Source organism: Capra hircus, chromosome 20, assembly GCF_001704415.2.
Source record: "Capra hircus breed San Clemente chromosome 20, ASM170441v1, whole genome shotgun sequence".
In the NCBI taxonomy this organism is placed as follows: Eukaryota; Metazoa; Chordata; class Mammalia; order Artiodactyla; family Bovidae; genus Capra; species Capra hircus.
Genome location: NC_030827.1, coordinates 17,055,696 through 17,081,607, shown reverse-complemented (window position 1 = coordinate 17,081,607; position 25,912 = coordinate 17,055,696). Strand labels below are relative to the sequence as shown.

General features: G+C 41.5%; 1 protein-coding gene across 9 annotated transcripts in view; it reads left to right on the top strand.

Annotated features, from left to right (window-relative positions):
• Positions 266 to 25,912, top strand: part of KIF2A (kinesin family member 2A) — a 68,345-nt gene continuing 42,698 nt past the window's right edge. For 3 of the 9 annotated variants that reach the window (XM_018065576.1, XM_018065582.1, XM_018065581.1), the window contains exon 1: positions 266 to 635. In XM_018065576.1, coding sequence (XP_017921065.1) covers positions 572 to 635 — 64 coding nt within the window. In that variant the 5' untranslated portion in view covers positions 266 to 571. The remainder of the gene's footprint in view (positions 636 to 25,912) is intronic. The other 6 variants (XM_018065573.1, XM_018065577.1, XM_018065575.1 and 3 more) reach the window with 6 other exon arrangements.

Sequence of the window (25,912 nt, the reverse complement as noted above, 5' to 3'; positions counted from 1 at the left end):
GAGCTTAATCCATTCCAGCAACAGTGCAAGTTCTTGGAAGCGCAGATTCCCGCCTCTTCCAGGCCGCGCGCAGAAATCAAACTAGACGCAGGCTCCCTGGGGGCCTTGCCGCGCGCGCTCCGCTCCCTCCGCCGGCCTAGCCTCGGCCGCCGCCCGCCCAGCCGTGGAGCTGGGCGGGGCCGCCTCGAGGCAGCGGGGCAAGGCGGGCCGACCAGGAAAAGACGCGGGAGGCACGCTCTGCGCAGGCGCGCGGCGCCCCGCCTCCTCAGCGTCGGCTCTTGGGCAGGCGGCGCGGGCCCTCCCACTCTCCCCCGCGCCGCCGCACCGCCCCGGCCCTCGCTTCACCCCGACGCCCGGGCGTGCGCGTCCTCCCGCCGGCCTGCAGGCCCGGGGCCTCTGCCTGCCAGTCCGCCGCTGCTCCTCGCGGCCCCGGCTCGCGTTCACGCTGTCGCCCGGGCCGGCGCGGCCGCGGGCAACCGCTCCCCCTCACACACCTACCCCGCCCCCTCCCCGCCTTTTCCGCCCTCTGGTCCCCCTCCCTCGGCCCGCCGCCGCTGCTCCAGATGAGGTGATGGCAACGGCCAACTTCGGCAAGATCCAGATCGGGATTTACGTGGAGATCAAGCGGAGCGATGGTGAGCCTCGCCGCCGCCCCTGCCGTCCGGCCCCGCTGTCGGCTGTGCGCGGCGGAGACGCGGGCGCCGGCCGCCTCATTGATTGCTCCGCCGGGCTGTGGGGGCGGGAAGGCGGCGGCCGCGGCGCTTTTGTGTGTGGCGTGTGTGCGAGTGAGGCCAGCTTGGGGTCCGCCCCGGGTGCCGCTGCAGTGCCGGACCGGGGAGGGGCCCTGCGGGAGGCTGGGCCGGGGGGAGGCCTACGGGGAAGGGCCCGGGGGTCTTCGGGTGGGTGCGTCGGAGGGTCCCCTGTCGGGGGGCCCCCCGCTCCTCCCCCGCGATCTCCATCCTCCCCGGGGACCGCCGCCCGGGGACAGCAGGCTCCGATAGGATTGACCCAGCCTCGCGGCTCACCCCGGCCTTTTCATTTTCCGGCCTCATCTCTGAGGGGATGGGGGGTGGGGAGAGCGTGAAGACCAGAGATTTCAGCATTTAGGGAACCGACTACTGGTCCGAGGCCAAGGTGGGAGAGAAAGGCCAACCCCATTGGTTTAAACTGTTTGGTTGTCAGGTTTCTTCGTCTTTCATTTCTCGAGCATGCCTCTTTCTTTTTTGCCAGTCCCTTCCTTGGAAGAAGGATGGGGAGCCTGTGGTGCTCAGCCATGAATAAGGGTGGGGGAGCGAAGGGAAGAAGTATTCGATAAGCTTCTCAAAGGTGATGAGACTAAAAGGGAGGATGATCCTTGTCTGTGCGAGGCACTCCTGAGAGGGTGGGGGTTGACGACCGGATGTTGATAGTCTCACACCCTCCTGAGAGGTAACCGAGAGAAAAGTGTCAGACGCGGTGGAGGCACATGCCTAATTAAAATTATAAAGAGAGAAAAAGCTCTAGGCTTGTGTCTCTTTCTATAGGTTTCTCTTGGGGAAAATGTTTTACGCCCCTAACCAGCCAGGTTTGGAAATAATTTATATTGTAAAGGAGAAAACGCATGGAGGCGGGTAAAATTATGTTTCAGTCCAAACATTGAGCGAAGTAGAGGTGTGTAATACCGAGAGGCGTGCAGTGTATCTTATCCTGTGCCTTTAGGTTATGGCTTATTATCGCTTAGCCTAGTCAATGGTAACTATCGCTGTCTCATCTACAGCCTCTGAGAGGCTTCTACCAGGTTTGACCAAGTTATGTGAAGCTTAGATTGACTGTCTTGTTTATCTGTGATAACATATATTAGAAGACCCTGTCCAGCTAATGATTTTTTTCCCTTTCCTTATATCTGACATAATTTGTGTCAACATTATTATGCAGTGTGTGAAAAGATAAATTATAACACATACACCTTTAGAAGTTACCCATGACACTGACGGGAAAGAGATGTCTCTCTTACTTTGGTTGGGGTTTCTTCATGTTTTCTCTTCAAATTGCTTTCCTTAAGCTGTGCTGTTACTGTAATTTCATTTTTAGGTAAATGCAGGTTCACTGTATACTAGTAAAAGTAGGGTTTATATATATTTTTTAAAATTTGGGGGAGAAGCAATAAAATGTGTGAGTTCTTTACATTCTAAGACTTTTAACTGTGATTGTAGGTTTAACTATAGAAGTTATCAGAAAAAGTATCATGATACTTGAAAGGTTTGGTTAATTTTATGTTTTCTGGGCTAACATCTTTTTAAATGTGTCAGACTGGAAACAGTTTTGGTTTTGGGGGGATTCTAGGATATTCTTTACTTAGTACTATAATTAGTACTCTTTCTGCCTTCATCTTCTGCCTATACCAGAAACCCAGACATCTAAGAGCTTTGTGTTCTTACATAAGTGCTAGTAACCTAAAATCACATTTCAAAGCAGTTTGCCCTTGAGAAATAATGGAAATCATTACAGTGTATCTCATCTTAACTTACAGTCATGTATGTATTTATGTTCCTCAGGTGCATAGTAGAGTTGAAGGTAACAGATAAGCAGAGAACTTAAGGGAATGATCATTTGCATTGGATAGTGCTGTTTCACAGTAGAAATTGATGTCTGGGAGACTCACCTAAAGCCTTCCCTTTTTCACTTTAAAGAAGCTGTTTTGTTTCCTCCCATTTCTATGGTATATCTGTTTGGATAAAACATTAGTGATCATTGTAACAGAAATAAACTTTGCAGTTGGATGAGCACTAATGTAATGCCTGAGACAGTGGAAACCACATGAGTGAAGAAGGGCTGTTCTAGACTGCTGTTCACTGGTGATTTGATGTTTCTCTGCATGCTTGCTAAGTGGTGATCCTTGTCCTTGTTTCTGAGCATGCTTCTCCCATCTGTGATGCTCATATATTAAAAAAAAAATATTTCCAGGTAATTAATGTGGACTTGTTAGTATCTTTCAACATCCTGCTCAAAACTAACTCCCAGTATATTTTCATTGATTACTAAAACTGGATGGCCAGTCAGTCACTGAATTCCTAAGTCATTAGGAGACTCATGAGACAGCATATTTCCTTAAGTATTAATGTTTGGGTACATTTTTCTTAATATTATGTTTTCAGACTGCACCAGAGAAGGGGTGGTTTGGAGAATGCTATTGATGGATGGCAGACTACCCACTCCCACTTCAGTCACAGCCTGGGCATTACAGGATTTTAAATTCCCAGAATTCATTTGCTCCTTGATGAGTTCCTTGCATATAGTTTTTGAGTGAATCACTCATTATTGGACTTAGTTTTCTAACATTGTTTTGATTAATCGTTACGACAGAATCTTACCTGGAAGGAAAACAGTTCCATCTATGCTCATCCTGTGCTGCCACTTCCTTATTCTGCTCCCCCATCCCCACCCCAATGCCTCATACAGGCCTCTTAGTTCAAGATTCCCAGTGTTGATTGAAATTGAGTGATTTAGCAAGGCTTACTGACTGTTTTGGTATTCTCAGATTAGAAGTGACAGAGATTAGGCTTGGACTCCTAAGATAAGTCCTACCCACAGGAAATAACCTGGTATGAGATTGGACTGGTTTCTAGAAATGAACACTCAATGTTTGTTTCCTTGTGTCTTTCTATTATCTTTCTGATTCAGTTTCTTTTTGAAATCTTATGACTCTAAAAACTGCAATGTTAACTGTTGTGTATCTAGGTAGTCTTCATTAGGAGACCACACACACACACACACACACACACACGCACACACCTGCACTGTTAAATTATTTCTTGTTTGTTCTACAGTATCTTTGACTATCCTTTGGAGGCTGGGGGAGTGATGAGAAATGTTTTGCATATTTGGAAGCTGCAGGCACGATGGAATTATTCTTCGAGGTATCTTAGTCACATAATTGATAAATGTTATCTGAAGAGAATCATACACTATTTCAACCAGACAGATCCTTGGAGATAATCAAGTTCTCATTTTTAAAGATGTGGAAACTGAGTCCCAAGTTACTGTAAGTGACTTGTCTAGATTCATACAGTGGAAGCCAAGAACCTGGCTTAATGTAGCATAGAAACCAGAGTATCAACAACTGTGACAGGAAAGGAAGAATTCTGTATTACTTGGGAACCATATACAGCTTTCTCTAGCCCAGTTAAGAAGTAGGAAATTGCTTCTCACTCATGGGAAAGCCACTGGAGAGCAGCGTTATAGAGCCCAGTTGGAATGATCCGGTAAAAAGTGTTGTGGTATGTTTACTAGGTCACAAAACTCAAAAATTGTGAGAGGAAAAATACATCTGTTTCGTAATTAAACAGTGAAGAGAGTGCTTTAATTAAGCATCTGAAATCCAGAGGAAAGAAGATTTCAAAGGACCCATCAGGAATCTTGAAGTTTAGGGCAGGCCATCTTAGAAAAGATTTTAGTGAACTAATTCGCTACCTGTTTTGCCATATTTATTCTTCTGCTTGTTTATTTTTCCATGTCATTAGACAGGCTTTTAGAGAATGGATTGTGATTTAGTTAATTAAAATGAACGACATAGCAGTATAGTTCCTTTTGGTACAATTATGTGATTTTGATTATGGAGTGAGTGGAATGGAGGGAATTGTGGATTCAGTTCAGGTCAGTTCAGTCGCTCAGTCATGTCCGACTCTTTGCGACCCCGTGGACTCTAGTACTCCAGGCTTCCCTGTCTATCACCAACTCCTGAAGCTTACTCAAACTCATGTCCATCGAATCGGTGATGCCATCCAACCATCTCATCCTCTGTCGTCCCCTTCTCCCGCCTTCAATCTTTCCCAGCATCAGGGTCTTTTAGTGAGTCAGTTCTTCACATCAGGTGGCCAAAGTAATGGAGTTTCAGTTTCAGCATCAGTCCTTCCAGTGAATATTCAGGACTGATTTCCTTTAGGATGGACAGGTTGGATCTCCTTGTAGTCCAGGCAGCTCTCAAGAGTTTTCAACATCACAGTTCAAAAGCATCAGTTCTTTGGTGTTCAGCATTCCTTATAGCCCAACTCTCATATCCATACATGACTACTGAAAAAACCATAGCTTTGACTGGACAGATCTTTGTTGGCAAAGTAATGTCTCTGCTTTTTAATATGCTGTCTAGATTGATCATAGCTTTCCTTCCAAGGAGCAAGCGTTTTTTAATTTCATGGCTGCAGTCACCATGTGCAATGATTTTGGAGCCCCCCAAAATAAAGTCTCTCACTGTTTCCATTGTTTCCCCATCTATTTGCCATGAAGTAATGGGACCAGATGCCATGATCTTGGTTTTCTGAATGTTGACTTTTAAGCCAACTTTCTCATTCTCCTCTTTGACTTTTATCACAAGGCTCTTTAGTTCTTCGCTTTTTGCCATAAAGGTGGTGTTATCTGCATATCTGAGGTGATTGTTATTTTTCCTGGCAGTCTTGATTCCAGCTTCTGCTTCATCCAGCCTGGCATTTCACATGATGTACTCTGCATATAAGTTAAATAAGCAGTGTGACAATACACAGGCTTGATGTACTCCTTTCCCTATTTGGGACCAGTCTGTTGTTCCATGTCCAGTTCTAACTGTTGCTTCTTGACCTGCATACAGATTTCTCAGGAGGCAGGTCAAGTGGTCTGGTGTTCCCATCTCTTTAAGAATTTTTCACAGTTTGTTGTGATCCACACAAAGGCATTGGCATAGTCAATAAAGAAGAATTGTGGATTAATGATTTCTTTTTACATGGTGATTAGCATGATGTTGGTTATATATTTTAGGTCTTCATAATTTTTCAAATAGGTTATCTACCTGAATCCTCCTAGAAACCCTGTGAGGTAAGTAGGGTAATGGGCTGGCAGATTCATTGCTTTATAGGTAAAGAATCTGAGGTTGGAGAACTTGCCAAGATCATATGGTTAATAAAGAGGCTTGACTTGGACCAAAACCTGAGTCCTTTTGCTCCCAGCTCTCTTTAGATGCTGGCAAATGTTTGCTGATGATAATATGAAGTTTATCACTTTGTGTACTTTGATTTTTTTTTCTTTTTTGAGATATAAAAGCCTCTTTAGCTTTAGATAACCTACAGTTAGTAATGTTGCTTAAATTTGCCCAACAGGTGAGATCAAATTGATTTCTCATATTGTATTAACTATAAGTGTTAAGATTCTTGAATCTAAGGCTTTAAAGCCCCTTTTCAATAGTCTGTCACTTGTTGCTTCCAGAACTACCACAGAAAGAAATCTATATTCTTTGCCTAGTCACTTGAATTTTGTGACAGAAATTTTTGAACTGTGGGGAAAGGCTATTTGTTGTTTTGTGTGTGATAATTTTTTAAATATCTAGAGAAAATAGCAAAGAGCCAATTAAGCTCATTTCCATACTTGTAGGAAGAAGGCACAAGTATGGAAAATCCAGACCAAGATTCCTTGAGAGATCATCCAGACCCGTTCTTTCTAGTCACAAGTATACTTGTCATTAATATTACACTTGTCTTTTGCAAAGCTTAATTCTTAGAATTAACCACCCACTTTGCTTCTAACACCTCTATCCTGTAACTTGAAGTAATCTTTTAAGCTGTTTGCTTGTTTTGAGATTGTAGTTTTGAGCTTGAGAATAGATACAGTTTTTAAATCCTGGGTAAAACTAGTTTTTCACTCTTGTGGTCCAGAGCAAATATAGGAGGGTAGCCCTTCTGTCACACACTAACTCTTATAATTAAAATAGTACTAATATTATTATAGTGTCTAAGTGAAAATAGATGTTAGACCCTCACCATGTTAAGCATTTAAGTGCTTAATTACACATAGTGGATGCTGTGCCATATACTGTATGTATGAGAACTAAATACAAATTACTGATCATGGGATATGTCTAGTGAAAGCTTACACAAACTGAAATGGAGTATCGTTTCATTGTTGGTTATCCTTTCATTTAACTTTTTGCTACTATCTCCCAAGGGTACAGGCTTCCCAAGAGGCACTAGTGGTAAAGAATCTGCCTGCTAATGCAGGAGATGCAAGAGACGCGAGTTTGATCCCTGTGTTGGGAAGATCCTGTGGAGGAGGAAATGGCAACCCACTCCAGTATTCTTGTCTGGAAAATTCCGTGGACAGAGGAGCCTGGCTGGCTACAGTCCATGGGGCACTCAGACACGACTGAGCAACTGAGCACACACACACTCAAGAGTAAAATGAGGAGAGGAGTGTCCCTTCTAACAGTTGAGCTTCTAAATCTAGTCCCGGCCTTTCCCATTTGGGGTATTGCGTATTTTTCTCCGTACCTACTGCAATCAGCTTGCTGTTCAAATGGGCATTTACTAGAGTGTGGGAGTATTTTTGTGTATAGACCTTAAGTGATTATGCAATATCACAAAATAATGTGATCTCATAATTCTTTGTTCCCTTATTACAGAATTAATTAAATATGCCTTAAAAATACTTAGTTTATTTATTTTTGGCTGTGCCGGGTCTTCGCTGCTGCTCGGGCTTTTCTCTGGTTGTGGCCATTGGGAGCGGCTCTAGTTGTGGTGACTTCTCTTGTTGGGAGCATGGCTCTAGGGACACGGACTTCAGCAGGTGGGCTTAGTAGTGGCAATTCACGGGCTCTAGAGCGCAGGCTCAACAAGTGTGGCACGCTAGCTTCGTTGTTCTGTGGCTTGTGGGATCTTCCTGAATCAGGGATCAAACCCGTGTTTCCTGCATTGGCAGGCAGTTTCTTTACCACTGACCCATCAGGGAAGCCCGAAATATGCCTTTGTTCATAGTTGCATATAAGGCATTCTGACAGGTGTTGAAGTTCCTGCCCTCAGAAAGAAATGAATGATTTTTACGTAGTATGATTAATGCTGATAGAACTATGCTATTCTGTGTGTACATCATTACCACTTTTTTGATATGGATTCTTAGATTACACTCTCTAACTTATGAGTCTTCAGGATGGAAAATATATGTCATACATGCTGCCCCTTTCATGTCCTCTGCCCTTGATAGTATCCATTATCTCTCATGGCGTGCTTCCCTGATGAACCAATATATTCACTCTCAGAATTCTTCTTAAAATATAGCACCACCAGTCCTGGTAGCCCTTGTCAGTCAGTTTAAATTGGCATTATTTGTCATTCCTAGCCTATTTTCTATTCTCTAATATTCATTTGAAGTTTTTACTTTATGCCTTTTAATCTTTGTTTCGATATCTAAAGGAGTAAAGTTTTTTCCATTTTAAATTTCTGGCAGACCAGTCCCTGGCAGCAGGTTCCTCTCTGGATGTCCTATGTTGGGATGCTTGTAAACATAGGGACCGAGGAAGCAGGTAGAGCCAGCTGCCTGCGCTTCTGTGTAATTTGAAAACAGCCTCCTCACACGGTGTGGCCAAGGGACTGTAAGAATCAGGCATGTTCCTGGGCTGTGTTTTACTTACTTTCGAAGACTTTGTCTCCAGGTTTTTTTAAAATTGGTTTTTGGCATTAATTTTAACCAGATTTTACCTAAATAGGATTTTTTAAAGGAAAGTTTGCATCAGGATGGGACATTCTTGAGGTAAAAATGTGTCCACTGTGTATTCTATGAATGAACCCTTTGATTAGAGCTCTTGGCCAGGAGCTACCTACTCAGCCTCATCCAGATAGCTATGTCTTCCATACCGCCACTTAAGTTTTGTTTCTTAAAAAGTGCATCCACATGTTATTCTTGATACCTGAAGGGGTTTAACTTTTATGCCTTTTATAATTCAGTTGTTTTGCTAAGTGTATAATATCCAGTATCTTATTTGACTTTTGTGACATCCCTATAATGTATACAGTATCTTCCCCATTTTACAAAAGCGAAACCCTACACTTGAGTGTATAAACTAAAGTGTTTAAGCCTAATGACGGATTATTTTAGATATTCACGTTATATGTGTTGGTCAAGGCTATGTAGTAAGTGTATTTTAGGGATGTAGATATGTTTAGGGAACATAAATGTTACGGGAGTTCTGTTTCTAGCCTGGGTAGAATTAATATAGTGGTTCATGGCCCTGATAGCTTATTAAAATCACATGTAGGGCTTTGGAAAAAACAACCAAATATAAACAACTCCCCACCTGTCACCACCAGTATCTGGGTACTTTGCCCAGAGATTCTGTTTTAATTGGTCTGATATGAAGCCAAGCCTCAGTATTTAAGACAACTCCACTGGTGAAATAGCTTCATACACATTGATGATTCTAGTATACACCCAGAGTTATGATCCATTATGTTAGAAAAAGTAGCATTTTCTAACAGTGATCTGACAAGACCTCATGGCAAGTGAAGTTAAAATGACGGAAGATGACCAGTAGATTGTTCTGGGGGAAATGAGGGATTCCAGGCATATGGCACCACATGTGAGCTGGAAAGGAGGACTGTCAGGAAAAGGACATTTAAACCTGGCATAGCAGGGGTTCCCTGGTGGCTCAGTGGTAAAGAATCTGCCTGCCAATGCAGGAGACATGGGTTCGATCCCTGGTCCGGGAAGATCCCCTGGAGAAGGAAATGGCAGCCCAATTCAGTATACTTGCCTGGGAATCACAATGGACAGAGGAGCCTGGCAAGCTACAGTCCATGGGGGTCACAAAGAGTTGGACATGACTTAGCAACTGAACTGCTGAACAACGAGGAGATAGATGAGAAAAGGAAGAAAGGAGGAGTAATCTGGGGCACCTTATTAAAGACTTGGCAACAAAGGTAAGGTAATGCATCTTGGAATTAACTTCTAGGACACTTGGAAACTACTGTAGGACTTAATCTCCTAAGAGCAGTAATAGGAGTTAGCTAGTGATTAGTGATAGATTAGAGGGGGAGAAGTACTGAAAATGAGAACTAGCAAGGCTAAGATTGCATCAGTCGAGGAGGGTAAGCAATGATTAAGAAACAGATGAGATACAGAATACTGTGAAAAGAATTGATGCTGTATGCATATATCACTTGTGCCGAATAAAGAGCAGATGTGTTGAAAAGAATGGACTTAGCATTTGAAAAGTCTGAGTGTGGGTTATAAAATCTCTTCAGTCTGTTTAATCAAGCTAATCCTATTCATGAATACAGCATAGAGAACTGTAGAGCCGGTGTCCAGTGTGCTGTCAAAGAGCATCCAGCTCAAGAGTGTTCATAGTTTTGCCACTAGTATCTTGAAAGTGAGTGAGTCTAAGGTATGAGTCACTTCGAGTAAATGTTTATATGGAGATCAGGAATTTACTTAAGCTATAACTGCTTTGCCTGCTTAAGAAGACTCAGTTATAGTGTATTAGCCAAGACCCTCTTAGAACTCCTAGAAGGGACTGGAAAGGAAAAACCGTACTTAAAGGATCTGGCTTTGGCTCTTTAAGGGGTGGAGTGTTTTGATGCTTAAAATGCAGCTGCTCTCCTTTACTTTTCCTTTGCTCTTATTTTTGGCCTATTTTTTCTGCCCTTTTTTTACCTTCCCTTTTCATCCTCAAGATTCTGAATGTCATTTCAGCATTTAGAATCTCTTAGCTACTATTTGCAGTTTAGGAGTTAAAAATTGGTTTTTCCAGTAGTCATGTACGGATGTCAAAGCTGGACCGTAAAGAAGGATGAGTGCCAAAGAATTGATGCTTTCTAATTGTGATACTGGAGAAGACTCTTGAGAGTTCCTTGGACAGCAAAATCAAACCAGTCAATCCTAAAGGAAACCAGCCCTGAATATTCATTGGAAGGACTGATGCTGAAGCTGAAGCTCTGATACTTTGGCCACCTGATGCAAAGAGCTGACTCATTGGAAAAGACCCTGATGCTGGGAAAGATTGAGGGTATAAGGAGAAAGGGACGACAGAGGATGAGATGGTTGGATGGCATCACTGACTTAATGGAGACAGTGATGGACAGGGAATCCTGGTGTGCTGCAGTACATGGGGTGGCAGAGAGTTGGACACAACTCAGCAACTGAACAACAACAAAGCAAAGGATGAGTAGACAGAACCCAGTGGATTTTTGGGGCAGTGAAATTATTCCTTATGATTCTGAAGTGGTGGTTATATATTGTAAATTTGTCAAAACTCAAAGAAGATACAATACGAAGAGTGAACTCTAATGTAAAATATGTACTTTGAATAGTAATGATGTGCCAGTATACGTTCATTGATTGTAACAGGTGTTCCCAATGTGGAATGTTGACATTATGGGAGGCTGTGCATATGTGGGGACAGGGGCTATATGGAAGATTTCTGTACCTTCTGCACAGTTCCGAAAACTACGGCTCTTAAAACTACTTTTAAAGGAGGGAGGTGGGTGCAAGCTTCAGGGGTTAAGTCAGAGCTACTCTTGAAATAATTGACCAATTAATGACAAGGATTTGTACATTTTAAGAAAAAGAACCCAATAGGGTTGCAGTTAGGTTAATTTTTGCTCTTCACTTTTGTTAGGTTTAGTCTGTTGGCCAATATGAGAGACTTGGGGTTTGCTGACCGAATTTTTAAGTGAGCTGCAGTGCAGTGAGAGGATTCAGATAATGCTTACCAGCTTTAGCTCCATCTCTTTACTTTGGCCTACAGACATTTCGAGTTATAATTCAAATACTATAACAAATGTCCAAGTAGTGTACTAGAAGCTTCTTCCTTGAAATTGGCCAAGGTTTAATTTAAATAAGAGTTTACCTGTTCTAGTTAAACTTTAGGGAATTCGTGCTCTTAAGATATGCATATGAAATCTAATTATGTGTCATGCTATGAAAACTTAGTTGGGCGTGTAAATAGCATTACATTTTGGAAGGTGAGGAGCATGATATTTTTAAGCCTGAAGTTTACTATGGACAGCCTAAAGAGAAATGGATATAGTTATTTAGCTAAGTGGTTCTTAGGAAATTGGAACAAATTTGAAACCCTGATTAATGAGGTAAGTCTTAAAATTTAAGCACAGACAGCTCTCTAATGAAATACTCCTATTGGTCAAAACTTGCTTATTTTTCTATAGTGAGGAAATTGACTTGTCCAAGGTCGTACCTAAAGTAGCAGAAATGGCAACCCACTCCAGTATTCTTGCCTGGAAAATCATATGGACGGAGCCTTGCGGGCAACAGCCCGTGGTGTTGCAAAGAGTCAGATACGACTGAGCGACTAACACACATGAGATTGGAACATAGATGATCTGCCTGTAATTCCTCTACTCTCTTAATTCCTTCAGAGTTCTTTGTGTACTATGAATGTTCCAGGCATTGGAAGTCAGATCATTAACTGAATAATGCTTTTACTTTTCTTTCTATAGTAGAGATTGCCTTCAGGTGTTTTTATTAATCCAGCTAGCATTTGCAGCATGACTTATGAGTCCCTTCGTCTGATCCCTTTGAGGAAATAAAGGATTTCCCCCTAGAAAAGACTGCTTTGTTAGTTATAACAGAATATTAAATAGCTATTGTACCCAATGAAAGTACTCTGGCTATAAATTCTTCTGAAAAAGAAGTTCTAGGGGTTTCCCCGGTGGTCCAGTGGTTAGGATGCTGTCCTTTCAATGCAGAAGATGCAGGTTCTATCCCTGGTCAGGGAGCCAAGATCCCACATTCCATGGCAAAAAAAAAAAAAAGAAAAGACTGTCTGCATTGTCTCAGTTTAGGCTCTCACTCACAGACTTCCACAAGTTGGACAAGTACACATGCTGGCATGTGGAAGAATGCTTCTTATTGAGCAACTATGTTGTCAGGGAGATATAACATACCTACTTGCTAGGAGTCCACTGGTATACTTGGTTAATTTGGGGGCCTATCTAAGATTCGGTGATATTTATTCTTATGAAACTGTTGTTTGAAATTATTTGGGGATAATATGTGTTGCATTTTTACAGATTGCTTTCCATCAGTTGTAACCAGTGTTGAGAGCTGACTAAACATGGCCCTAGAAGTTGGGATGTAGTTTTGTTAAGAGTGATGCTCATCAGAAAGTCTACAAATAGTAAATACTGGAGAGAGTGTGGAGAAAAGGGAACCCTCCGACACTATTGGTGAGAATGTACATTGGTGCAGCCACTATGGAAAACTGTATGGAAGTTCCTTAAAAAGTGGAAATTAACACACATTATGGACGTCCCTCGTGGCTCAGATGGTAAAGTGTCTGCCTACAGTGCAGGAGACCCCGGTTCAAACCCTGGGTCGGGAAGATCTCCTGGAGAAGGAAATGGCAACCCACTCCAGTATTCTTGCCTGGAAAATCCCATGGAGGGAGGAGCCTGGTAGGCTACAGTCCATGGGGTTGCTCAGTCGGACGCGACTGAGCAACTTCACTTTCACTTTATGGCTTCCCAGGTGGTGCTAATATTAAGGAATCTGCCTGCCACTGCAGGAGACATAAAAGATGCAGGTTTGATCCCTGGGTTGTGAAGATCCCGTGGAGCAGGGTATGACAACACAGTCCAGTATTCTTGCCTGGAAAATTCCATGGACAGAGGAACCTGATGGTCTACAGTCCATGGGGTTTCAAAGAGTCAGACACAACTGAAGCAACTTAGCACATACTTCATTAAAAACAAACAAACAAACTAAAAATCTCATTCCTGTGCATATGTCCAGAAAAGATGAAAACTAATTCAAAAAGATAGATGCACCCCAATGTTCATAGCATCAGTGTTTATAATAGCCAGGATGTGGATAAGTGTCCATCAACAGGTGAATGGTTAAAGATGTGTGTGTGCGTGCACCTGTACACACAAAAAGAATATTACTCAGCCATAAAAAAAGAATGAAATATTGCTACTTGCAGCAACTTGGATGAACCTGGAAACTGCCATACTGGGGAATTTCTGGCAATCCAGTGGTTAGGACTTGGCATTTCCAGTACAATGGTCCAGGTTCAATTCCCTGGTCAGGGAACTAAGGTCACATAAGCCATGAGGTGTGGCCAAACAGAAAGAAGGAAATTATCACACTAAGTGAGGTAAGTCAGAGAAAGACATGTTATATCATTATATGTGGACTTTAAAAAATAATACAAATGAACTTATTTACAGGACAGGAACAGACTCACAGACATATAGAAAAAACTTGTTACCAAAGAGGAAGTTAGGGGAGAGATAAATTAGGAGTATGGGATTAACAGATACACGCCAGTGTATATAAAATAGATAAACAACAAGGATTTGCTGTATAGCACAGGAAACTATATTCAGTGTCTTGTAATAACCTAAAAATGGGAAAGACTCTGGAAAAGAATATGTATGTGTGTATAACTGAATCACTTTGCTGTACACCTGAAACTAACACAGTATTGTAAATCAACTATAGTGCAATTGAAAAATTCTTGGTGTAAAACTAAAAACCTTCCCTGCTCTTTTGGGTTTAATTAAGAGCCATTTCTTAACTAAATTAAAAGTAAATAAAACTTATTTTCTTCCTACCCCTCATACCTTTCCTTGTTTATCTACGAAGATGCATCTTTCACTCTCCAGTTTCTAAATGTTGGTGTCCTTCAGGGCTTGGTCCTAACCCTGCAGTACTTGCACGGTATTCTCTCTGGGTGAAACGCTCCTCTTCACCTCAGACCAGCTGAAGACCTGTACTATTTGTATGTCTAAGGCGTTACTGATTCAGAGAAGGCAATGGCACCCCACTCCAGTATTCTTGCCTGGAAAATCCCATGGATGGAGGAGCCTGATGGGCTGCAGTCCATGGGGTCGCTAAGAGTCAGACATGACTGGGTGACTTCACTTTCACTTTTCACTTTCATGCATTGGAGAAGGAAATGGCAACCCACTTCAGTGTTCTTGCCTGGAGAATCCCAGGGATGGCAGAGCCTGGTGGGCTGCCATGTATGGGGTCGCTAGGAGTCAGACACGACTGAAGTGACTTAGCAAGCAAGCAATGTGTTACTGATTATTTCCACTTGGATAGCTCATAAATAGCACAAATCCAGCATGTCCAAAATTGAACCTATTACCCATTCCTCAGATCTATTTCTTCAGTATCTCTAGTCACTTTCATTCACCCTGTTGCCCCAGTCAGAAACCTAGATATCTTTCTTGACTCCTTGTTCTCTCTTAACCTCCTATCCTATCATCAGGTTCTCTTAATTTAACTGCTTAAGTACTTCTTCAGACCATACATTTTTTCCCCCAACCGTCTACTATACTTTGGTCAGGCTAGCATTATGTCTCATCTGCCACAAATTCATAACCCTAAGGTCTTTCTACCTATGGTTTGGTTACTCTTTTAGGATGACCTTTCAAACATGATCACCTGCTTAAAACTTTTTAATAACTTCCTCTATCTTGATTACACTTTGGATGAAGCCCAGGTCGTCTGCCTTCCTCTCCACTGTCATTCCTTGCCACTGACCTGAGGCCCTCCAGACACACTGAACTCTTAGAATTTGTACCTAACGTATCGACCTACTGTTGTCTCTGTTACACATTTCACCCTTCTTTGACTCCTAGACCAGGATGGGCCCCCTGCTCTGTGCTCTCTGAGTCCGCCTGCTCACTCTGTCGGAAGAGTCAGGGCGGTCTCCTGGGTTCTCTTGTCTCGTCATACTCCGGTTCTGTCATCTCCTCAGTGCCTAGCACAGGACCTCTGTATACTTCATAAACGATCTGCTTGCTAATTAGAGGAGTAAGTATCTAGCTGTGCTATTCTCTCACTATGTCTATTCAGATTTTGACATTCTGGTAAAAGTTGATTTGTGTTCATCCTCCAGATATTAAGAATATGACTTAACTCAGTACGTGTCATTGCTTTTCTTATCTATTTATTTGGCTGCGCTAGGTCTTCATTGCAGCACACAGCCTCTTTGTTGCTCTGAAGGCTTCTCTGGGTGGGGTGAGAGGGCTTCTCTAGACACAGTACAGAGACTCAGAACAGCACACAGGCTCAGTTGCGGTATGTGGGATCTTAGTTCCCTGAGCAGGGATCAAACCTTGGTCCCCTGCATTGGGAGTTTGGGAGTCTTATCCATTGGACCACTAGTGAAGCCCCAAATGTCATTGCTTTTTTAAAAATTTATTTACTTAATTTTGGTTGTGCTGGGCCTTCACTGCTGCACAGGCCTTTCTCTAGTTGAGGCAAGTTGTAGTGCTTAGGCTTCTCATTGCAGTGGCTTCTCTTGCAGAGCACAGGCTCTAGGGAAAGTGGGCTTCAGTAGTTGCAGCCAGTGGATTTGATAGTTGTGGCTCTCGGGCCCCAGAGCGCTGGCTCAGTAATCATGGCACATGGGCTTAGTTGCCTCGCAGCACGTGGGATCTTCCTGGAGCAGGGATTGGACCTCTGTCCCCTGCATTGGTGAGTGGATCCTTAACCATTGGACCGCCAGGGAAGCCTTGCTTCGTGATTTTATTTTCATTTAATAACCTTTGAGTATGTAAATAACAATTATGTTTCTTTTTTAATTTTTATTTTATATTGGAGTATAGTTGTGTTAGTTTCAAGTGTATTAATTCTTTTTCAAATTCTGTCTCTATTTAGATTATTCAGTTCAGTTCAGTCTCTCAGTCGTGTCCGACTCTTTGCAACCCCATGAATTGCAGCATGCCAGGCCTCCTTGTCCATCACCAACTCCAGGAGTTCACTCAGACTCACATCCATCGAGTCGGTGATGCCATCCAGCCATCTCATCCTTGGTCGTCCCCTTCTCCTCCTGCCCCCAATCCCTCCCAGCATCAGAGTCTTTTCCAATGAGTCAGCTCTTCGCATGAGGTGGCCAAAGTACTGGAGTTCCAGCTTTAGCATCATTCCTTCCAAAGAAATCCCAGGGCTGATCTCCTTCAGAATTAGATTATTACAGAATATTAAATAAGCAGAGTTCCCTGTGCTATCCAGTAAGTCCTTGTTGGTTATCTATTTTAAATATAGTAGTGTGTACATGTCAATCCCAGACTCCCGTTCTGCACTGTCCCCCCTTTCTTCCATGGTAACCATAAGTTCCTTCTCTGAGTCTGTTTCTTTTTGGTAAATAAGTTCATTTGTATCAGTTTTTTTTAGATTCCTATAAGCAATAGCATATGATATTTGTCTTCCTCTGACTTACCTCACACTTATTCTTTTCCATAGCTGTATTTTATTAGTGATTTAACATGCCACTAAAGGTTATGCCCATTCTGTAGCTATTGTACAGCTAGTACTATACTGAGTAACCTTGAACTTAAACATCATTTTTTACATGCATGATTATATCTGTAAGATAAAGTCCTAAAAGATGGATGATCGCTGGGTCAGAAAATTGGACATTTTAATAGTTGATAGATCTTGCCAGTTTGCTTTCATAAAGAGTATGTGAATTTACCTTCTTGTTTGCAAGAGTGCCTGAAGTTTCCTCATACCCCCGTCCATACAGGATGCAAAAATACATTTTTGAGCTTTGCTAGCTTGGATGTTGGAATTCATACTGGGCCTAGAGAATGTTTTTTTCTGAAGTTAAATGGCCCATAGAAGGTAACAGGTAGTGTTTATGAGATCTGGACATATAATGAAAAACACTCAAGTTCTTGTGTTGTGAAAGCCAGTATAAAAAAAAACAAGATTTCGTGTATTGTGTCTGATTATGAGCAGAAAGTGATTTTTTTAATTAAAAATTTTGAAAAATGGACATTATTGTTTTAACCTAATAAACTTGAACAGCCTTACTAAATAATTGATTGGGATGTTTCAAACTCTGAGCACAGTTAAATAGATTATACTAATGAATTATTTGCCTATATTTCTATCAGTTTGTACTTGATTAACTCACTTAAGTAAATTATCTGATTATTTTAGACCAGAATCAATTAACTTAATCTCTACAGAGACAAAAAGACTAGTGATTGCTTATGACTATTAGTGATTATTGGAGGAATGGATAAAAGGGTACTGTTTCGAGGATAAAAGGGTATCCTTTTGAGGTAATTAAAATGTTATAAAATTGACTCTGGGAATTGTGTTTAAAGTCAAATCTCAGACCCACCAGAGATGCTAGGAGGGTGCAAACAAAACCTTGTGCACACCAGGACCCAGGGAAAGGAGCAGTGACCTCCACAGGATACTGAACCAGACCTGCCTTTGAGTGTCTGAGTGTCTCCTGTGGAGGCACCGGTCAGCAGGGACCTGCTGCGGGGACAGGGGCTCTGGCTGCATCAGACCTAGGTGGCATGGCCTGTGGCGTGAAGTCCTCTTGGAGGAGGTCGCCATTAGTTCCACTATAAAGGCGTCGAGCAGACGACCCACAAACTGGATGATAATTATACCAAATAAGTTCTTGCATTATTGCAAAAGTTCTAGGACCCACAACAGATTTCCCAACCTGGGGATCCTGCAAAGGGACCGAGAACCCACAGGGAATTTGACTTTGAAGGCCAGTGGGATCTGATTACAGAACTTCCATAGGACTGGGGAAATAGACTCTTGAAGGGCACAACAAAACCTTGTGCGCACCATGACCCAGGAGAAAGGAGCAGTGACTCCACAAGAGACTGGCCCAGACTTGCCATTTCAAATCCTAAAAAATGATGCTGTTAAAGTGCTGCATTCAGTATGCCTGCAAATTTGGAAAACTCAGCAGTGGGCACAGGACTGGAAAAGGTCTGTTTTCATTCCAATCCCAAAGAAGGGCAATGCCAAAAAATGTTCAAAGTATTGCACAATTGCACTCATTTTGCATGCTAGCGCAAAGTAAAGCTCAAAATTCTCCAAGCTAGTCTTCAACAGTACATGAACCAAGAACTCCCAGAAGTTCAAGCTGGATTTAGAAAAGGCAGAGGAACCAGAGATCGAATTGCCAACATCTGTTGTATCATAGAAAAAGCAAGAGAATTCCAGTAAAACATCTCCTTCATTGACTACGCTACAGCCTTTAACTGTGTGGATCATAACAAACTGGAAGATTCTTATAGAGATGGGTATACTAGACCACCTTACCTGCCTCCTGAGAAACCTGTATGCAGGTCCAGAAGCAGCAGTTAGAATAGGACATGGAACAACGGACTGGTTAGTACATCATAGCTGTATAGTGTCACCCTTCTTATTTAATGTATATGCAGAGTACGTCATGCAAAATGCTGAGCTGGATGAAACACGAGCTAGAATCAAGATTGCCAGGAGAAATATCAATAACCTCAGATATGCAGATAATACTACTCTTGGCAGAAAGCAAAGAGGAACTAAAGAGCTTCTTAATGATGGTGAAAGAGGAGAGTGAAAAGGCTGGCTTAAAACTCAACATTCAAAAAACTTGATCATGGCATCTGGTCCCATCACTTCTTGGCAAATAGATGGGGAAACAATGGCAGTAAGAGACGTTATTTTCTTCGGCTCCAGAATCACTGCAGGTGGTGACTACAGCCATGAAATTAAGAGATGCTTGCTCCTTGGAAAAAAGCTATGACAGATCTATAGACAGCGTCTTAAAAGGCAGAAACATTACTTTGCAGACAAAGGTCCGTCTAGTCAAAGCTATGGTTTTTCCATACTCATGTATAGATGTGAGAGTTGAGCCACAAAGAAGGCTGAATGCCGAAGAATTGTTGCTTTGAGAGTCCCCTGGACTGCAGGGAGAGCAAACCAGTCCTACAGGAAATCAGCCCTGAATATTCATTGGAAGGACGGATGCTGAAACTGAAGATCCAATGCTTTGACCACCTGATGCAAAGAGCCGACTCATTGGAAAAGACCCTGATGCTGGGAAAGATTGAAGGCAGGAGGAGAAGGGGCTGACAGAGGACAAGAGGTTGGATGGCATCACTGACTTGATGGACATGAGTTTGAGCCAGCTCCAGGAGATGGTAAAGGACAGGGAAGTCTGACGTGCTGCAGTCCATGGGATCACAAGGAGTCAGACACAACTGAGCAACTGAACAACAACAAAATTGGTATGGCCACTATGAAAAACATTACGGAGGTCCCTCAAAAAATTAAAAATAAAACTACCATATAATCCAACAATTCTATTTCTGGGTGTTTAGTGGAAACAAAGGTCTGTCTTGGGAAAAAATCTGCATTTTCCATGTTCATTGCAACATTATTTATTATAGCTAATGCATGAATTTGACTTGATGGATGGATAAAGAAGATACAAGGGGGGGCGGTATGTGTGTCTTCATATACACAATGGAATATTCAGTTGTAAAAAGGAATGAAATCTTAACTTTTGCAACAGCATGGATAGTCTTTGAGGGCGTTGTGAAGTGAAGTAAGAAAGAGAAAGACAAATACCATATGATCTCACCTATATGTGAAATCTCAAAATAAAAATTTAACTCATGTGCCTGAAATAGATTGATAGTTTTTTAAAGTGGGAGGTGGAGGGGTTTGAGGGTTAGGAAAATGGGAGAAGGGGATCAAAAGGTACAAACTTCCAATTATTAAATAAGTAAATTATAGGATATAGTATGCAATATGGTGACTAGTTAAAATTTTATTATGTATTTGAAAATTGCTAAGACTATTCTCATCACCAGAAAAAAATTGTAGCTGTGTGTGGTGATGGATGTCAACTTATTGTGGTGATCATATCACAGTAGATACAGATCATTACGTTGTATACCTGAAACTAACACAATGGTATATGTCAATTATATCTCTGTAAATAAAAGGAAAAAAAGTAAAATTCCAGGTGAAGGAGGAAAAATTGCCATTTAAAAGTGTACAGTTCAGTGATTTTAAGTATATTCCAAAGTTGTGTGACTGTTAGCACTGTCTGATTTCAGAACATTTGCATCACTCCAGAAACGAAACCTATACCCTTTTGTAGTCCATTAGTTGTCACTGCATTCTCCTTCACTTCAGCCCCCAACATCTATTAATCAGCTTTCTGTCTTCATGGATTTGCCTGTTCTGGACATTACATATGGGTGTGTTAGTGTTAGTTGCTTAGTCGTGTCCAACTCTTTGCAACCCCATGGACTGTAGCCCACCAGTATCCTCTGTCCCTGGAATTCTCCAGGCAAGAATACTGGATTAGGGAACCACTTTCTGGGCGATTGAACCTGGGTCTCTCCCAGGATAGCCCCCAAAAGTAAAACTGTTAGTCATGTCCACCTCTGTGACCCTATGGACCATAGCCTGCCAGGCTCCTCTTGTTCATGGAATTCTCTAGGCAATAATATTGGAGTGGGTAGCCATTCCTTTCTCCAGTATCTTCCTGACCCACGGATCGAACCTGGGTCTCCTGCATTGCAGGGAGATTCTTTACCATCTGAGCCACCAGGGAAGCGCCTACATGAAGGTGGAATCGTTCAGTATGTAACCTTTAATGTCTGACTTCTTTCACTTAGCATAATCCATGCTCAGAGTTTATCCATGTTATAGCATGTTTTGTCACTTTATTCTTATCTGTGTCTGAATAATAATTCATTTTATTTATTCAATCATCAATTGATATTTGAAATGCTTACTTATTGTGTGGACATAATATTTTTAGTTTTTTGGGGTATATATATTTATACCTATGAGTGGAATTGCTGAATCATGGGGTAACTAATGTTTAGCTTTTAGAGGAACTGCCATGCTATTTTCCATATTTTCCATTTTAGACTCTAAACAATAATATTTGAGGGTTCCAGTTTCTCCACATCCTTGCCAAAACTTGTGTATCTTCTTTAGAGAAATCTCTTCAAATTCTTTGCCCACCTAAAAAATTAGGTTTTTTATCTTTTTATTGTTGAGTTGTAAAAGTTGTGTAAATATTCTAGATAGTGTTTTCTTCCCACATATGTGCTTCGCAGATATTTTCACCCGTTGCATGTCTTTTCTCTTTCTTGATTAGTATCCTTTGAAGCACAACAGTTTTGAATTTTGATGAAGTCCAGTCTGTCTGTCTTTTGTTGCTCTGCTTTTGGTATATCTAAGAAGCCATTGCCTAATTCAAAATGTGATCCACTTATAGGTACTTTTACTTCTGCAGTCCTTTTCTTGCCCTGTATCGCCTAGAATATTTACATATGTTCTTCTTTGATCCTAACATTCAGTCTTGATCTTTTAACAGAGAGCAGATTAATTTAGCATTGTCAGCAAATACACTGCAGTTTTTTTGATACGGGATGGTTTTGTGATATATTGGAACCCTAATTGTGAAGTCAGCTGTCCTTGTTACCAGAGTTGAAAGATTCCTGTAATATGTGTAGATATGCATACGTGATATAATGTATCTAGGGTTTAGAGGAACCTTAGTAAGCACTAACCCACTCCAGTACTCTTGCCTGGCAAATCCCATGGACGGAGGAGCCTGGTAGGCTGCAGTCCATGGGGTTGCTAGGAGTCAGACACAACTGAGCAACTTCACTTTGACTTTTCACTTTCATGCATTGGAGAACGCAGTGGCAGCCCACTCCAGCATTCTTGGCCTGGAGAATCCCAGGAATGGAGGAGCCTGATGGGCTGCCGTCTCTGGGGTCGCACAGAGTCGGACACGACTGAAGCGACTTAGCAGCAGCAGCAGTAGTAAGCACAAAATCAAGCACAGAGAGATGTGGGAAGTAGAGTTTAAACTTGAACTGTGGTAAAGGTGATTTATTTTGGTTTGGTTTCTTTCATGATCATATCCTTAATATTATTTTTAAACAGATCAATGGCATGCAGTTCGATTTATTTAAAACCCTTCTAGTTGTACTAAATCATCTGGGAAGAGAAAAATAAATTCATAAGAAGGAATTTCCTTTTAAAAAGAGAATGTGAAAACTCCATAAATTATATCTCCATACATACTGAAGTAAATACAGATAAATTGGTATGATAACTGGGATTTGCTTCAAAATTGGTGGTGGGAGGAATGGCAATAGAACTGGCTATTTGGTAGAATTAATGGAACTGAATGAATGGTGTCTGTATGTAATTTTCATAATGGCTTCCCTGGTGACTCAGTGGTAAAGAATCCACCTGCCAGTGCAGGAGAGATGGCTTCCTGATCTGCCATGATCCACTGGATAAGGAAATGGCTACCCACTCCAGTATTCTTGTCTGGAAAATTCCATGGACAGAGGAGCCTGGCGTGCTACGGTCCATGGGGTCACAAAGAGTTGGACATGATTTAGCAACTGAACAATAACAAATTTTCATAATAGATTTAAATTTTTTTAATAAAAACTTCAAAAAATGCCCCCTTAAACCTAATCTTTAGTTTCAGATCCAACTTCCAAATATTACCATATGGATTTCCTCTGATTTTGCTAATTAAATTGGTCAGAAATGGAATCCATTGCCTTTATCTCCAGATTCCTGGTAGCTTCCTTGGTGGTTCAGATAGTAAAGACTCTGCCTGCAATGAGGGAGGCCCAGGTTCAATGCCTGGGTCAGGAAGATTCCCCTGGAGAAGGCAATGGTAACCCATTCCAGTATTCTTGCCTGGAGAATTCCATGGACAAGAGGAGCCTGGTGGGCTACAGTCTGGGGTCACAAAGAGTTGGACATGACTGAGTGACTAATACTTCACTAAATTGGTTGATGGAAGCACCATATACCTGGTTTTCCGAGATAGAAACTTCAGACATTGCGAACTTCCCTAATTCCTTGAAGATTTTTGCTCCTGTTACTCTCTCCTGTGCTCTTCCTATCATAGTATTTGGTAATTGCATCATTCATATATAGATGATCTTTCTAGTACCCTCTCCTCTTGGTTCTTTGAGCTTGTTTCCTGTTCCCTCCCATCTCTTCGGTTCCCCTCCCTTCCTTCTAGTGATCTTGCCCTTCGCCTTAGCTCATCACATTCCTGCCATCTCCATAATCTCAGTTTCAAGCATCCCAGTTTTCAGTCACCTTTCTGTCTTTCCAGCGTATTCCCTCTTGTATCCTGACTCAACTAATCTTTTGACCCTGCCAACATGTATAATCCTACTACTTTTTTTATTGTTCCTATCTTTCCTTCATGTCCTCACTTAACTTTCTTACGAACACTCCCTTATATGTGTAACTTAAACCCCCTTGTCCCCTCTTTTGATTAGCAGAACCTCAAATCATTCCCTTATTTATGCTTGAAACCTCCTTCCCTTTCTAGATTGTTTGAAAATGACTGGAGGGGAAAAAAAAATCATAATTATGCTAACTGGTCACAATTTAAATTCATGATTCCCTTTGAATAAGCATCATATCTCTAGTCCATTCATTCTTTCCTAGCTGATTTGTCATAAAACCGTTAGTGTTTATTTACTTACCCACACTCTGAACAGATGACCTCGCTTGCTATTTCAGCACTGAGAAATACAAGCAATCAGGAAAGAACTTTTACAAACCTACCATCTATCCAAGTACCGGGACTTGCACCTGTAAATCTTCCTTCCTTTGCCATGGATAAACTCTTTTCTACGCTTGTGCGCTAGATCCTATCTCCATTTACTTGCCCAAAATTACTACTTCATCAGTTCTTTGTGCTGTATCATCATTATTTTCTTTTGTACTGAGTTATTTCCATCAACATATTGGACTGTTATTTTTCTCATCTGAAAAAATGGTGACTCTTAATCCCACTTTCACATTCAGGCATTGCTTTTATTTTACTTGATCTGTTAACAGCATTTGACACAGTTGACTCATTCTCTCATCGTTGAAATACCTTCTTAACTTGACTTTTAGGACTTTATTCTTTGGATTTTTATTTCTCAAACTCCCTGAAGCTGGAAAATCCAGCCAAGATTAAGGTGCTGGCTGATTGGATTCCTGGTAAGCGTCGTCTTTCTGTCTTGCCGGTGGCCGTCTTTTCACTGTGTCCTCATATGGTGGCGAGGGAACATCTCCTTTTAACCCTTTGCAAAACCACACATCCTCCGAATATGAGGACCCTGCCCTCGGACCTCATCTAACCTTAATTACCTTCCAAAGACACCATCTCCAAATACCATCTCACTGGGATTTAGAACTTCAACATGTGAATTTGAAGGTGGGGCATGAGGACCACAATTCAGTCCGTAGCAGAGGATCTATGGGTGACATTCTGAGTCTGGACCACTGTTTAAAACCACAGCAAGACAGGGTTGCACCAAGGAACACTTTTTTGTATAGTGGTCAAGCATGTGACTTTTAAAATTAAACTGGCTCATTTTCAGTGATGAGTAATTTAATAAAGGCTTGGCATTTTCAATTAAGCTTTCTATTATATCTGTAGCAGTTTTTAATGTTTAAGTTAGATACCGTTATTTGTCTTGGATAGGTATTTCCCACATTCTCTTCTAGTGTTAGCGTGTATTGCTGTTTCTAGAGCCAGTAGCGAGTTTCTAAGTGTTATAAGAATCATGTGAGATTTGCCTCCTAGTGGAATATTCAGATTGTTTAGCCTCTTTTTGTCTGTGAGAGGTTTGGTGGTATTTTTGCTTTGGGGTGTTTGGCAGGGTGACAGGTGTTTTTTTGTTTTGTTTTTTTTAAAGATTGTAAAGTTACCAGTATGCTTGAGTCCGGTTGGTGTTCACGTTAGCACATCTGCAAAGCACTTATTGCACTCCATCACCTGAAATCAGACCTTAAATTCCCTAATGAAAGCTAGGAGTGTAGGTGAAAACTATAGGAATGGTCAAACATTTTATAATGTTTTCAGCAGCTTTCTTAGTTACGTTTAAATCTGTTAATAAATGCATGTACAAATCTACATTGCCTGGCTTACTGCTGTTGAAAACTGTTGAAAAACATCCCAGAAATCCCTAGCTCTTGTTAGAATGTAGTTAAGCATGAGAGAAGATGATGTGTATATGTAGATACAAAAAGTTCACAGACTAATGTAGCTATATTGGCACAGAATTCCCTTTTGAGTAAATTGGAATTTAAGCCAGGGAGCAATTAGGTAGCACTGCTCAATATATGCAGCAGATATCTGTGAAAGTAGTTCTTCACAGCTTTGGATTAGTGCTTGCTTCGGGAGCACATATCCTAAAAAATTTTGAACTATGCAGCATGTTATTTTAACACTGCCACTTTTAAAACTTCACAAATCTTTTATTGTTATAAACAAATGAAGAATGATGTATTTTGGATATTCTGTCACCCATGCGAATGACCTTTAATTAAAATGTGTTAAGATTTATTTAGT